This window comes from Rhincodon typus, chromosome 21, assembly GCF_021869965.1.
Source record: "Rhincodon typus isolate 14 chromosome 21, sRhiTyp1.1, whole genome shotgun sequence".
In the NCBI taxonomy this organism is placed as follows: domain Eukaryota; kingdom Metazoa; phylum Chordata; class Chondrichthyes; order Orectolobiformes; family Rhincodontidae; genus Rhincodon; species Rhincodon typus.
In genome coordinates this window covers 24,478,652-24,494,665 of record NC_063352.1, presented here as the reverse complement: position 1 = coordinate 24,494,665, position 16,014 = coordinate 24,478,652, and the positions used below count along the sequence as shown (strand labels likewise).

The window sequence follows — 16,014 nt, the reverse complement described above, 5'->3', positions numbered from 1 at the left end:
AGTCATTTTAAGCTAAGCTTTTAATCAGTTTGTGAGGTATAAAAGTTCATTTGCACCTGCTTTTCAAATCAGTAAACCATGAACAGGTGAATGTTGGTGCTCAGTGCAAGGATTATATAGGATTCAAGTTGGTTTGGGACTTGATGCTTGGCCTCCTCAGCCACTTGGCTGTCAAATGATCAGAAACATTCTTCTGCACAATGAGTCCTAAGAGTGATTCTTAACAGCATTCACACCCTGGGAATCTGTCTTGTTCATTCTTTTCCAATCTGTACAGTTTGCAGTCCGGCATACCATGTTGAAATTGGTGTTTTTAATAGGTCAGCTTGGACTTGGATATCAGAAAACCTTTCAGAATAACATAGTTCCACCCAAGGTCCAAGAGAATATTGATCAGAGGAGGGAAATCTGGCTAACATTTATTTCTACCTGCTCCCTGATCCAGAAGCACTGAAAACAATTGTACCTGCCACGGATAATATCAGCTAACTGACCATATAATGAGAATTTAAACTGGTATCTCTCTGCTTTCTGGCTCATTACACTGTGTGGCTCATTTATCTATCAAGAAAGTTTTTTTAAATTCGTCAATCAACCTGTGAGTGCCTTTCTGCACCTAAGTTAGACTGCTGGCTCATTTCTGTATTTCCTGTTCTGTTTGATAGGTGAATGTGACACACACCCAGGCCGGCGGGAACATGCTGAAGCTCTTCTGTTAGCATGTCGTTACCTGCCCCCGAGTTTCCTGTCTGCTCCAGACCAGCGTGTAGGCATGCTGGCAGAGGCAGCCCGCACTTTGGAAAAGATTGGTGACAAACGGACTCTCCACGATTGCCAGCAAATGATCATGAAACTGGGTAGTGGCACTACAGTCACCACAAGTTGAAATGTTTGTTTCGTTTTTGTATTAGAACGTACCCCACACCCAAGAATCATTGTGACTGTACATAGTGTACACGTACCCCCAAGAGAAGCAACACAGTTCTTTTATTAAAATAATGAGTTGGTCAAATAAAAATCGTATTTTCATAGTTTAAAACTGTATATATAAAAATATTTATAATTTTTTAAGATAAGTTGGAATGCAGCAAATTCATTTTTGTAGAATTAAAAGCACTTGTTTCTCTAGAAGCTTAGCTTCCCTTGTATTACTGCACCAATAATAAAGCCATTCTGGGCTTTTTTGTGCAATATACTTTTATATGATTAAAATAACACAAATGAAAGTATCATGACAAAATATAACCTGTTTTTTTTACACTAACGTATTTGCATGCATTTCCAATTATTTTTCAAATCCTCAGGATTTTTTCCTTGTTTTGTATTTTGAAGAGCTGGGGTACATGCAAGCACAGTGGTCACTTTCAGTTCTGATGAGTCACATGCACACTTGCCTCCTGGGTTTGAATGCACACAAGGATTTGAACAGAGTAGTTGGGAAATACCAAATTGAAGAAACTGCAGCCCTCTGGATGAGGCATTAAGTTGAGGTTCTATTCACAGATATAAAGGAGAGGACCTTAAATTGCGAGTTGCAACATTGTGATAACATATGGTGGTTTCCAAAATTGGGTTATACTCCTGTGTGTGTGGGAGAAGGTGTATAATTTGAAGAAAGGTGACACGGTGGCTCAGTGGTTAGCACTGCTGCCTCACAGCGCCAGGGACCTGGTTTGATTCCACTGTCTGGCAAATGTCTGTGGAGTTTACATATTTGTTTACATATTTTCCTCGTGTCTGTGTGGGTTTCTTCTGGGTCTTCTAGTTTCTTCCTTCAGTCCAAAGATGTGCAGGTTAGGTGGATTGGCCATGCTAAATTGCCCACAGTGTCCAGGGATGTGCAGGCTAAGTAGATTAACAATGGGAAAAGTTGGGTTATAGGGTAGTTTGGGGGGGGTGGATGCTGTCTTCAGATGGTCAGTGTGGAAGCGACAGGCCAAATGGCCTGCTTCCACACTGTAGGGATTGTATGATTTGATGAAGACTCTAGGCTTGTTAAATTTTGAAATCTATGTTGGATCCGCTTCATAGTTAGCAAAATGTCTGGGGTTAGATTACTAGAGTTTAACCTCTCGGCCAATGCAAAGTTTTATTTAGCTTTTCCCAATTAAAATCACCTGTAACACTTACATCACTAACATGGTGTAGAGGAAAGACTCTTGTGTGGTTGGCTAGTGACTTTGCATGCTGCTCTGACAATAACTAGTGTCATTTTAAAAACACCATTTTATTCAATGTGGGTTTGAGAGTCCATGAAACAGAACATTTTCCTCTCAATTACTCATCCCCTTGGAGGTAACAGTCTTGGCTTCTTTTATCTCTTGGTTTTCTGTAATTACCTCCATTTCTATATTAGCAATTCTGTTCAATAGTTTGAAAAGGTAGATCATAGTCACTTAAGAAGAAACCATTTGGCTCATGAGTCTGTATCAGCTCGACTTACTGCAGTCTAGTTGGTTACACTTCCTGATTTAGTCCCATAGCCATACAAACTCATTTTCCTCATCTAATTCCTTTTGAAATCATTGATCATGGCCAGTTCCACCAATGTCATTGGTAGCAAGCCTCAAGTCATAACCAGTCACTATGTTTAAAAACAAAAGTTCTTGCTCATCTGCATCTCTTGCCCAAGGCCTTAACTCTCTGATCATATGAGAATTAGGAGACAGCAAATGGGTATAGTTTAACAGTCTTTCAATAGTTTCTCTCCCATGAAACCAGGCAGAACCTTTCTTCATTGCAGAATAACCAATCCCTACAATAACCTTTACAATTCTCCTTAGCTCATTTCTACAACCTCTAACTTTTGTACACATCCTTTTAAAGAGCTATAAAGTGCAGAGTTAGTGTTCTAAGTGAATTCAAAAGAAACACATATGCTCAAAAGCACAGAAATACTGAGTTGCTGTTTTATATTTTAATTTTCAGTCAGGAACTAGTAAGCTATTTGCACACTTCCATTTGCTATCGACCAACATTAGAGTCAAGAAATGTGCTGCTGTTCACAAAAATACTAGTATTGTAGCACAGAATTTACTGTTTCTGCTTGGTGTCAAATTATAGTGTAGTGTAGTATAGTGTTTGCTTATTGATTTTTTTTTGTTTTGGAACTTGTGTTTCAGTCACATTTTTCCCCACTCCCAGCAATGCTGGAATATGGTTCCACTGGTTTCAGTAGCAGTCCATCAAATGTCTACTTTTCATGTTTGTGCCTGGCCATGGAGTAATGGCAGCCTTGTTGATTAGGGCAATAATCTAGTCTAATCCTGTTCTCAACTGCACCCAATAGCCATACCTATTCATTCCTAGCAGGAGATCAAGGAAATGGAATACCAATAAGGAAAATGGGATTTAAGGAAGCCATTCAAACTTGTTCCATCATTCAGTCAGATCATGACCCACCTGTACATCAACTCCAACTTAATTCACATTCATGGATACCTTTTCTTATAAATTTTTAAGTCTCAGTTGCAAATGTTTTAACTGACAGCCACAGTGTTTTGGAGGAGGAAATTTCAAATTTCCTAGAAGTCTTAAGAATGCATCATGTAATCTCATATTAAATACAGCAACTCAAAATGTACAGGAGAAAAATGATTACAAAGAGCTGCTCAATTATGCCAGTAGGCTAGGTTGCTTTCTGCAGCTTTTTATTCCTAAAAAGTGGCATTGCATTACAGGTACATATACATTACATTACATTACACATTGAAAGGAGCTTTAAAGTTGTGGGTCCCTTCCCAATAGATATCAGACTACCTAGGCATCTTCAGTTCCATTAATTTTCAATAATCATCTTTATAACACTTGGGTGTACTGATAATTACAGGAAACATAATTCCTCCTTACATTTCGAGTTGATGATTGACACTCTCCATGGTGATACCTGATGGCCACCTTATCTTGTGTTTTTAAAAAACTACAAAAAATTAATTTTGCAAACTCAAAATAATTAAATACTGCCAAGTGTGATAAAGGGAAAACTCACTGCTGCAGTCAATCTCCTGCAGTACTTTGAAGACACAGGTGTATCCCCGTTTTTCTACTGTATAAAATTGGTGGAACAAAACTTGGAAAAAAAAAACCATGACAAGGCAATCAGCTGTGTTTTTTTTGTTGTTTTAAAACATATTTTGGTAGCTATTTTAACAAATTAGACTGTCCTCATCTGTAAAGTTTTCATTTATCATGTATTAACAGACTGCAGGTTGGTATCATTCCCCTGTCCTCTTACAGCCCCTTGCAAAACACCACAATTTCCCACTTCGAAAGATTATCTACACAGCAACATTAAGACAATTGATGGTTTGGAGCTTCTTAAATTATCAGTGTTTACACAGGCGTCTTGCAGTTCAGAAAAAACGCAGAACCTATTAATATTTACCCACCCCCCCCCACCAAACCAGCCCCCAGGAAAAAAATGCAGCAAGGATACGATGGGGGAGAAAATACATTGACTGGAACAGAGTCAATCTGTTGGTGTCCTCATCGTTTTCCAGATATCTTGGTATCTTTCCATTCCTTTTACTGCACTATTTTACAATACATTCATTGACTGTTCTCGGTTTGCAGTCTGTATTTAACACCTTACGTGTTACTGTTGCTTGGCACAGTGGAACTTTCCTGCTGTTATAGTGTTTTAGACAATATGCTCTAAAAAGAGAGTAAAAAAAAGTCAGTTATAATATATGAAAGATTAATAACTAGAGGAATATTTCAGTCTATGGTGTTGTTTAAATTGTACAGGAGAATGGTACCTCGCTATTGTATTCTACATAAAGGAACAAAACGGGAGTGTTTGTTTCCGTGCAGGAGTTAGGGCGTCAGCAATAAAAATTGCCACCATCATCCCTCTATGCATATGAAGTTGCATCCATGAGGTCATGCCATTAGTGGGAAAGAACAAAATGCTTTTTAGCAAAATTCTAAATTTAACTGAAATCATCTGATCCCATCAGTTATCCAGACCAGATTAGTTTGGTCATCCCCCATGTCAGATCATGATTTGAGTGTTTATACTGTTCACCCCAAGTGATCACGTTGGTTCAGATCTGATAGCAACACAACTTTTTCCATTTGTTTACTCTAATAAGGAAATGGTTAGGCGATGCTGCGTCACCATTAAGCTGTGGATGTGATAAGACATTATTGATATCCTCAATAATCAGTGTTGTTCCAATTATGCACAGGCCAGTACAATGCTCCATCTAGTGGTGAAGTTGGCTATATATATAGGCAAACAGTGCACTGTATACTAAAATGATATAACGTTAATGAAGTGTTTACAGGCCTTGTATTATTTTATAAACTATCAAGATATTAGATTTCAATAGGAAACAGAATTAATTTCGTAAATGGATCATTTTGAATTTCCCTGACAATTAGCATAATGCTAATGTAAACACCTAGTCGAGCCGTCTGTAAGAATGTAGCTTCTGGCATCTAATTTACTTGACAGTTTTATGCATGAATGAATGGCAATAACAGTCTGAATAAATCTCATAATGCTGCTAAAACAAGAGCAGGAAAGTTCTCCCAATGACATGGCCAACACTTAACTCAAATAACAAGCAAACATTGTATCTGTTCATTGCTGTTCTGGGATCTTGCTCTATGCAAATTAGCATCTGCATTTCTCTAAAATACAACAGCAGTTGCTTTGCAGAGTTCCCAAGATCGAAAGACACATGTATGATGTTCCAGTCAACAGTCTGCCCTCAATGTAAATGGATCTCCAGCCATAGGTATACCAGTCACAATTCTGTGAGGGGCTGCTCACTGTTAATACAATGTCAGCTCACATATGGAACATAAACAAGGCTGGGAGCAGTTAGAAGGAATCCTGCAGCTTCTGCTCTGGCACAGTGAATTGTTGATCTCAACAATGAAAACATTCAGCTTTATTATCTCTGATGCTCGTTACAGTTCCAAACCTTTGATTAAAATGAACAAGCACACCAAGTGATTGCACACAAATTCTATCTATAGTATATAAAAATCCACCCACTGGTGAACTTTGCCTGTTTGCCTCTGTACCAAAGCATTAAATGTAGAATAACAATTTGAACATTAGGTTTACTTAATACTCAGCAGTTCAGTGATACAAGGTTGCCTTTTGTTTATATTTTAATTTTCACTTTGAAAAGAAAAAGCTAAAAGGAAACTGATACTTTCAAAGTGCAGCTCCCTAAATTCATTTCTTTCCTACCTTATGTTTTGTACATTTCATTGAAAAATTCTCTTCACTTAATTGGCAGCCTGTGGGGAGTAGGGATGAGTGAAAGCAAAAACAAGAACAATAATTAGTGCAGGCTCAACAGCATTTACAAAAAGGCAAGAAGAGGTACAACATTGCTTTCGGATAAAGTGCCAACTGTGGCTCGGAGTCAGAAGATCGTCCATTCAAACTCCACTCTAGGCAGTTCAGCACAGAAACAAGACCCAGAGAGAATACAATATTATCAATGATGTTGTCCTTCAGATGAGACATTGAATCAAAGCTTCATCTGCCCAGTCATGTGGACCCGGAAGATCCCAAATTGCTATTTAAGAAAAAGAAACAGGATAGTGCTCCAATGTCACAGCTAATGTTACTTTAAAATTTTGGTCTCCATGAGCAGGTTTTTTAATCAATACATGACCCCTTTGAATCTTTTGCATGGCCACATATATAAATATAGCATCCTCCAGGTTGCTGCATGGTCATGTGTACAGCTTGATGGGAACATTAGTCCCAGCCAATAGCATCCTCCCAACCAGCACAATCCCTTTTTGTGGAAGCATCAATTTGTGGGATAACTGGCTGTTGTACTTTCCACATTACAATGATTATTACACTGCAAAAAAGTACTTTAGTGGCTGTAAAATACTTTGACACATCCTAAGGTTATGTGCTGTTTTATTACTTGTCCTATATCATTGCAATTTCTTTACTTTGGTATTACCAGGTGTGCTGAATATTTGTTTCTATTATGACATTGTATGGTCCTGAAGATGCACAGAAAATATCAGTGCTGAGGTTAACAAGGCATAGAATACAGGTATGTGGCTCATGGGGAAAAAAAATCTGGGTGGACCTCGATGTGAACGAAGTTAGTTGTATTTGCAGGTTTAGGTTTTTAATTTTAGATGAAGCCATTCAGCTCATCATGCCTCTACCAGTTCGTTGGCAAAAGTATCCAGTTAATCCCAACTCACCCAACATTACCTTCCTTAGAGCTTGGCAATGATTTCCCTTTTCAAGTATACATCAATTCCCTACAGAAAATTCAGTCACTGGAGTTAAATGGAAATCTTGTACAGTGGGTAGTGCACCACCTCTAAATGAGAAGCTCTAGGTTTGTGTCCTACCCCAGGATTTGATGGTGAAGGAAAATGCATTTATAAAGTTGGGCAAGCTTCAACTTGCAAATCCTTCCAAAGCGTGTGAAATTCAGGTAGAATCAGGGAAATTCCTGGTCAGCCACATGACAGAAAAAAAGTGGAATCTCTATCAGCACTGATTATAGCTTCAGACGACAACAAACTTGTGAGAATTCACATTGCTACAACTCAGACCTTGGTGAACAGCCACTGGGTCAGATTCGGGTCAACAGCATCAGGTTCAATCCCCTCTGGGTGCATTCAGGGTGCATTAGTGGTATGTAGAGATTGTGGCACTGTTGAACCTTTCTTTGGGTACAGAATTGAAGGAGATTTAAGTCTTAAATTTGTGTCAATGTTTATTGACTACAGCTGAGTTAAACAGAGGGAGGGATAGTTTTGACAATTACTGAGAGATGGTGTCCTCCTTACCTGACTCAATGGCACAGATATAATGATATTTCTGATTGCACCCCTTGGTGTAGCAGCCCAGAGTGGCACCCACCTGCTCGCACGTGGAACATTTCTGTGAAGAAAAAATAAACACTGCACAATTGTTTTTTAAAAGAAGCAAATGGACCTAAATTTCACTTTCCAAAAATGAGACAACAAACAAGTTAATAGCTTTGTCCTGAGCTCTAAAACCAGAGCTCTATACACTTCTATACCAGTTCTATACACTTGCACCAGAGGAGCATCCTGTGAATAAAAACATGCGTGTTTGGCCCCTCAGAAAGATTGCAAGGAGCTGCACATTCAACAAAATTGACCACCCAGAGTAACAACATTTTAAAATGAAATTAACCCTTCAAGAATGCCTTGTCTCTCTGGCTCGGCCTTTTGTGCAGACCCCATTCTCTTCATCCCACCAGACCAAGCAAGGAATTTCTTTCCCAAAACTTTCTGCACCCCTCCCTCACTATCCCCCAATTCTCCTTTAAGAAGCTTCTTAAAACCCACGCCATGTCTCCTTGCATATCTCAATGTGTTAGACTCAGTTAGAAACTTGCTCCCGTGAAGCACTTTGGGTCGTTTCAGGATATTAAAGTTCATACAGTTGTTACTGTCCCACGACCCACCTTTAATCATTTTGCTCTGCATCTAATTGCTGTCGATTACACTTCTGAAGAACCTGAGGCCTCTTTACTACACAAAATAGACCAAATTAATTTTTTTGCTCCAACTCTCAGGACCTTGTTTGCAAAGATAATTATTTTTGGCTCATCTAGTGTGACAGGAGTAGATTACTAGTCATTTCAATAGCGTAGAGTACCAGTGTGATACTGACTGGGATTCTCACTCTGGGAGAAAAACATCTTCAAACGCAGTGATGGAACATAAAGATACAATTACCACTCAGCAGGAAAATAATCCATAGTGGCTTGATCAAACTCCCACAGCACGGGTGCTAGAGAAAAAATTATTTGTACTGCTTTACTGACACCAGATGCCACAAGATATTTCATACCCTTCTATGATCAGGAATAGCATTCCCCGCCCCCTTCCTCTCACCACCAATACTTAATCAACAAAAAAGTTAGATGATTTAAAGTTGATGTCTATTCATAAAAAAAATTGGGATTGACCTTCCTAGAAATGATTGAGAATTAAACTAGCTTTCCTCTGCAGGAAATAGTAACACTATTTCTGAGGAGGGGACTGCAAAGAAAAATCCAAATAAATTGGAAATTTAAGAAGTAATCTTCAATCACGCAACCGTTTGAAAGGGGAAATTTTCAGGGCCGCTAGGAAAGTAATTGGTTAGGCCTTTTAAAAGAGTCGGGAGTGGACACAATGAACCAAGTGGTGTCATTTCCTCTTATAGCACACAACAATCTGAAGTAGAACCAAAACGTGCATTTTCAAGGCAAGATGAAGAGAATAGAAGACTGTCATCCCTGAAACTGAGGAACTGTTAGGACTTAATGAACTTGGATAGAGAAAGATTACCTCTGCACACCCAGTTGGTAGCAGGAGCTTAAAATAGAGTACAAGATTTATTGAGGACAAACTGGTGGGGCACTGGAGGTGGGCGGAGGGGTGGTGATCTTGCTACAAGGGTTAGGGAGGAAAGAGAAAACTATCCACTTGATTCTAAATCTTCTAAATGATTTGACTCTGGATTGTACAGCACAGAAGGCCATTTGGTCCACTGTGCTTTTGAAAGAACTATTCATTAAGTCTCAGTCCCCTGCTGCATCCTGATAACCTTTAATTTATTTTAAAATCTCTCAAGTGTATTTAAGACGCTCCTTAAAACTTCTTTTCGGTGTTTCCTCACAATCTTTGTTTTGAAGTCCTTATAATGAGACTGTTCTGCTGAGGAACATAAGCAGTTCATTTCCAGTGCCTGACTGTACTTAACCCTTCTGGAATAATAAGGGAGGATCTCATAGAAACTTGTAAAATTCTAACAGAACTAGACAGGGTAAACATAGGAAGGGTGTTCCCAATGACGGGCAAGTCCAGAACCAAGCATCACAGTCTAAAGGTATGAGGTAGGCCATATAGGACTGAGATCAGGAGAAGTGATATCGCCCAGACAGTGGTGAGCCTGTGGGATTCTCTGGCATAGAAAGTGCTTAAGGCCAAAGCCCTGAATGTCCTGAAGAAGTAGTTAGATATAGTTCTTAGAGCTAAAGGGATCCAAGGCTATGGGAACAGGGTACTGAGTTGGACGATCAGCCATGATCACACTGAATGGTGGAGCAGGCTCAAAGGGCAGAGTGACCTACTCCTGCTGCTATCATCTATGTTTCTCCCCAGTCTCCATGCCACCAGTTACAGGGACCCGAATTATCCAGTGAAGCTGCCTCACGGTCTAATATCTGTCTGGGGAATGGAGAATTACCTTCACTTGTGCTGCTGTGGTCAGATTGATAGGGAATGCACTGTGATTCCAGTCGGCCATTCCTTAGGAACGCCCCACTTTCCCATCAAAGGCCAATGTGGGGATTTGCAACCCTCTTACTCTAAACTCGCATCTAAGAAGGTAAAGGGACATTGCTCTGACCTACTTTACCCTTTAAAAAAAAAACTTAATAGTTCCATCGTGACTGAATCTCTCTATGCCTGGGACACATGCACAATGTTTTTATGGTCTCTTTGCAGCAAGTTCATTTCTGTGGTGCTTCAGCAGGCAGCATTTCCTAGCCCCCTAACGATCAGAGTTTGATATCTCACCATCTCACTGGCCATCTCCACAGCCTCCTGCAAACCGTACAGCTTCCCAGCAGCCAGGTACACTCCGCTGGTCCACACAGCACAGGCTCCGTGTAACCAGTGCTCGTGGGGGTCAAGGGGCAGCTCAGGGGCCTGCAGCTCCTCCTCCAAGCCCGGCTTCTTCTTCATTTTCTTCGGCTCCGTATCTTCGGCCGTTTTCTCACAGCAGTAGCAACTCAGCTTTTTGCACTTTTCTCTTGAGCTAGTCCTAAGCGGATTCTGATCTTCCACCTCGGTTGCCTTCTCCAGACTGAATGGAGCCTTCTCCAAACTTGGTGGGACCTCGGCTGTAATACTGACAGTGCTCTCATTGTCCGAGTCAGCTCCCTTTGATTCCGCGGAAACCCCATCTCGCCTCTCTTTGATTTCACTCTTTATCTCCAACTTCCCCTTGACATGCTGGTTCTTTGTGATGGGTGGTATATAATCCTCTGGGTAGTAGGGTCCAAAGAGGTCTCCGAGCTCCTTGTGATTCTTGGGTCTTCCACATAAGCAACAGACCAGGCAGCCTTGCCTGACGGAATCTAGCACCACAGGCCCTGGTAACATAGCTGAAGATGTTGGCAATGTCTTGCTAACTGATACAGGGGGCTGTGAGAATGAAGATTTTTTCTTCATTTTTTGGAACCTTGACTGTTCCTCTGGTAAGGTGTTAATGACTGTACAGATAGATGATACCTCATTGCTCTTCTCAACACGAATATAAGGAGAAAAGCTCTTGGCATTGTTCTCTGCTCTTGGCATCTTATATGACACGTATTTTAATCGTATCACTGGTTCTTTGGTTTCCACAAGGGGGAGGTTTCTTCTCTTCAGTTGACTTTTTCGCCTGTGAGCAGCTTTTGTACTCTTGCTCCCTTTAAGGTGCTTTCTTCTTCTTCTGCCACCTCGTCCAGCAGGCCTTCTGGGTTTAGAATTACTCTTGGCTTGTTTGACCTTTTGACTTGCTGCCTGGTGACTGCGCCTCTTTGGAGGGGGGGCTTGCCTCTTCAGCTCCATGACACCCCGAGGGTGCTCCACCTCTTCATTGGGACCTGGATCTGAAACAGAAGACAAAATAGAAGAAGGGGAGGTAAGCTGTTTCCCCTCTTTCTCTTCCGTGATTCTATCCTTTGGAGAAAGCTTCCCACTTTGCCTGTCCTCTGCCTCCACACATTCTGGCCCTACAGATAGATTTCCATCAGCCTTCACTTGACTACTGCTGTTCTCCTCAGTTTGTGACTCTGTTTCCTCTTTGAGTCTCTTGGATGCGATGAGGCATTTTTTATTCAACTCTACCAGGGCAATCTTTGAAGAAGCATCTTTGGCCGTCACTTTGCTTTGCTCAATCAGTGCCTGTTCTACCTCACTGCTGGAGTTCTCAGCGAGTTTCTCTTCTTTCAGGGACAGGATCTCGTCCAGGGTCAAACATGTCACGTTACTATCTGAATAGTTGCTGCAGGCGAATGATTTGGAGTTTGGGGAAGTGATCTTCTGCACAATTGCCTCCAGTTTTAGGCCTCTACCTTTGCGAGGTGGAAGAATCTTTGTCTTCGGAGGGGTCTTGAGGGAGAGAACAGGCTGAGCACTGCCATCAGTGGCTGTTAGCTCTTTACTGAGACAACGTTCAGTTGTCCCTTCACTGCTCTCTCCTTGGACGGGTTCGGCCATCTCAAACTGAGCTGTTGGGTGACTGCTCTCTGATGGACATGGGCTGGCCAATGGTTTTGGTTTCTCTGTCCTCATGTCGTTGGCCTTCAACATTTGATGCTGCCGTTTAGCCGGGATCAGTGAAAGGGAGCAGTAACCTTTTCTTTTCAAAGGGTGTGTTAAGGGACATCTTTGGTCTTCCTGCCCCCCTAGCCTTAAAGCTGAATTTCGTGCTTTTAATCTTTCACCTGTCATCTCCTCTGATACATAGTCCAGCGCCTCTTGTCTGGGGGTCAGTTGTCTTTGAGGTTTGGGCACTGAAGAACTATTTCTGGTGGTCAAGCATCGACTGGGGACAAGATTACAGCTCTTGCGTTGTTTGACATCTTTTTGCAAAACCATTCCCTGGGCCCTAGTTCTGGCTCTCAGTACGACCGATTTATATGAACTAGCTTCTTGGCTCAAGCGCTCTTGGCTCTTTATCTGTTGCTCTGGATGAAGACCGTAACTGGGTTTGTTCAACATGCTGCTGGGTCTGGTCAGGTGTGCTCTCAAATTTGGATTGGAACCTCCTTGTCTTTGGATCAAACACTTGTCTGAGTCAGAGTTCACCCTGTGCCGTGAGCTGCAGCCCATTTCCCTCAGACCATCGTCCCTCTGACTGACCATCCCCTTCCTCAAGAGAGCCCGGGACTGGACACTCAGCTCGGGCTCCAGTAAAGCACTGGAAGAGCGAGTGCACATCCGAGTCGGCTCGGAGACACTGAGACCTTCTTGGGACCCTCTGTTTTTAGCTCGCTCTCGCTGTGACCCTAAACATTTCAGTTTGCCGGCTGGCGCTACCTTGACGGGCTGGATATTCTCTGCTGGTTCGGGCGGGGAGTGATCTTTGCCCCTAAAAGCTGCTCCTTGCCCCGGTCTGGACGACATTCTCCGGACTCTCAGCCCTTTGCTCTCCGGCACCTTCGTGGGAGCATTCTCTATTTCGGTCAGCGCCGAGCTGATTACCTCGGACGGAAGTGTTGGGAAACCCAGAGGCTGGGGGACTGCCTGTGGTTCGGGGACCATGCCCTCCTCAGTGTCTTTGCGCTTGCCACTTTCACCATCCGGCTTCATCTCGGCTCCTGAAAGGTCCCCTTGTCCGACCTTGGGCTCGGCACCTATTGCAGGTCCCACGTGGATAACGGAGTGTGGCAGTAAGCGAGGGGTGGGACTGGAAGCTGCTCTATCCTGTTCTCTCTCGGTGCTGTTCAGCTTGTCCTCTGAGCAGCTACATTCCCCTTCGGAATGTGCAGGGACCAGTTCCTTAACACTCTGACGTGTGGGGGACACATCACAAATAACAGATTTCCTTATATCCTGTAAAACCGCACTTCCTTTCGATTCCACTGCGAGCTCCTCATCTTCTTCCACCTTCATCCGTGTGCTCTCAATCTGCTCAATGGTGGGCAGTCTTAGCTCAGAGTTGCTGCTCCCACCATTCTCTGGCTTCTCCTCCTCGTTCCCTTCTCTCTGGTCTTCCCTCTCTTGGACCAAGTGTACAGGAGCCGAATCCTTCTGTAACGTTCTCGGTTCCTGTTTGTAGTTGGCCTGGAGTTTCTGAAGGTATTTCTTCTGAAGGTCACACTGTGACAAGTTGGCATCGAGCTCCTCCCACCCCAGAGGGGTCTCTTTCCCTTTCGGATCGGGCAAATCGAGTGACTTCATCTTCTCCAAATCCTGAGGGGCTCCGGGAATCTGTGAGGAGTAGCACTCATGGTTGCTGTTAGACACCAGGCTCTCTCTGTAATCGCCTGCTAAAGGCTGGATTGTGTTGGGGCACTCTATGGTGTGTGGAAAAGCCTGGGATTCGCTGTAAGAGACGTCACCAAAACCCTCTGTCAGCATTGAGCAGTCACTCTTCACTGTGCTCTTGTTGCAATCGGAGACAAGGGCCTGGCCTTGGCCGGGACGTTTGGCACGGATTAAGTGGCCTGCAAAGTTCTCAGCGCTGTACAGGTTGAAATGTGTCCCTTTACTTTCCTTGTCCCCTCCAAAATGGTTAAACTTCAGTTCTGTCTCCAGCCTCTCCTTGGAAGAGTCCTTTAGAATGATAACACTGGACGATTTCATATCCTCCTTGGTGAACAGGAGAGCTTGTCTATCGGCAGCCAACTTCTCAAAGTCTGCCGATGCTAGGCAAGCTTCGCTACTCTGGGCAGAGTTGTCCAGCTTAGAGTCTGTGGCCATGTCATTAGATGAGGCAACCGAGCAGGACAGGATGGTATCCAGATTCTTCCTCAAAGCGTCCAGGTTAGCAGAGTTCCTGCAGTGGCCTTGGAAGAAGGGCATTTTGTCCAGCTGCTCCTCGGAGCTGCTGGAATACTCCCCCTCCTGCAGCTCAGCTTGCACTGACTGAGGTGTGCCCAGGGCTTCTTCAGAATACAGGCTCTCTTCGGAGCTCTTCAGCTCCTTTAGGATTTCCGACTTTTTCGGCAGGCGTTTGCCCATTTTCCTGTGAGGGGCGAGGGTGTTTGAAAGTAAGAGCTGCTGCACAGTCCTGGGAATGTTTTCCACCTGAGAGCTCAGGGCAATGAGGCTGCTGAAAGCTCCATCCGACAGTAACTTCTCCGGAAGCTTTTCCTTGCAACTTGGCCCTGGGGTCTTGCTGGAACTCTGTGTGGTACAAGTGACAGCGGGGGCCATCAGATGAGAAACATTGGACTTGATGTCAGCTTCGGTGGCCTGGCCGTATTGCAGGGACTCAGGAGTGGCCATTAATGGGGAGGGAGTTGAGCTATATGAAGGTGATCTTACCACCGTGGAGACGGGAGAGTGACTCGAGGTGGGGCTGAAGGTTTGATAGAACTGCTCGGGAGATTTGACCGGAGCATCTGGCTGATAGTACACTTGAGGTGACTGATTGAGAAGGTGCAACTTTGCTTGGTTGTGATATTGGAGGCTATGCTGTTTGACCTGAGCGGCCTTGTTCTGCTCATAGCCCCCACTCTTGGCCATGCCAGCTTTGTAAGCGTAGCCAGCCTGGCTGGGGAAGTCCGGTGTGGCTGCACTCTGCCTCTCATACTGGGAACTTGCCGGCACTTGGCCATAGCCCTCATACGACCGGGAGGGTTGGCTGTAATCCTGGACGGTGGGATAGGAGCTGGGAGAGGACTGAAAGGTCTGGTTGAATTGGGCTGGCCTGGCAATGTAAGGGGAGGCCTGGCCCATGATGGACTTGTGGTGGGCCTGGTGCATGAAGTGGCTCTGTTGGGTGGACAGAGCAGGGGGGGTCCTGCCGGTGTTGCCTTGCATGTGCTGCTGTTGGTAGGCAGCAGCCGTGGAGGGGGCAGAGCTTTTAAAGGCAGAGTCCTGGCCGTACTGAGAGAGCCCGCCCACTGAAGAGCCTTGGGAACCCCATTTCGGAGTTTGGCCTTCGTTCTGATACTGCCTCGAGTATGCTCCACTCTGGTAGCTTGATGCCGCGCTCAGAGCCCGAGCCTGCGGCTGCTGAGCAGACGCTTGTTTCACGCCACTGTAATAAGTGCCCGCGGTGTTGCTGCCGTAGCCTTGGTAAGACTGCTGGTTGTAATACTCCTTTGATGTGATCCCATGGGCCTCGTAGCTTTGAGCGACCGGGTTCTGTTGCCTATAGCTGTCTAACCGAGATGAGTCAGCCCGGACTTGCTGGAAGGTTTGCTGGTTGCTTTGGAAAGCCCCAGGATCTCGGAAGGACTGCATGGCCTTTTAACTTGTGTCACTGGTCCCTGTGAATGAACAAGAATCATACAGAACAATAAATACACTGGCCATCTTCTGCTG

At 43.7% G+C, this 16,014-nt stretch overlaps 2 protein-coding genes across 9 annotated transcripts in view; one reads left to right on the top strand and one right to left on the bottom strand.

Moving 5' to 3' along the window:
* Nucleotides 1-1,264, top strand: part of srebf1 (sterol regulatory element binding transcription factor 1) — a 41,617-nt gene extending 40,353 nt beyond the window's left edge. For both annotated transcript variants that reach the window (XM_048609264.1, XM_048609265.1), the window contains exon 19: nt 666-1,264. In XM_048609264.1, the coding sequence (XP_048465221.1) occupies nt 666-886 (221 nt within the window). In that variant the 3' untranslated portion in view covers nt 887-1,264. The remainder of the gene's footprint in view (nt 1-665) is intronic.
* Nucleotides 1,265-3,632: 2,368 nt separating this feature from the next.
* Nucleotides 3,633-16,014, bottom strand: part of LOC109914944 (retinoic acid-induced protein 1) — a 56,087-nt gene continuing 43,705 nt past the window's right edge. For all 7 annotated transcript variants that reach the window (XM_048609772.1, XM_048609775.1, XM_020514558.2 and 4 more), the window contains 4 exons: nt 10,546-15,959; nt 7,795-7,888; nt 6,209-6,258; nt 3,633-4,653 (listed from right to left, as the gene is read on the bottom strand). In XM_048609772.1, coding sequence (XP_048465729.1) covers nt 4,630-4,653; nt 6,209-6,258; nt 7,795-7,888; nt 10,546-15,933 — 5,556 coding nt within the window. In that variant the 5' untranslated portion in view covers nt 15,934-15,959 and the 3' untranslated portion in view covers nt 3,633-4,629. The remainder of the gene's footprint in view (nt 4,654-6,208; nt 6,259-7,794; nt 7,889-10,545; nt 15,960-16,014) is intronic.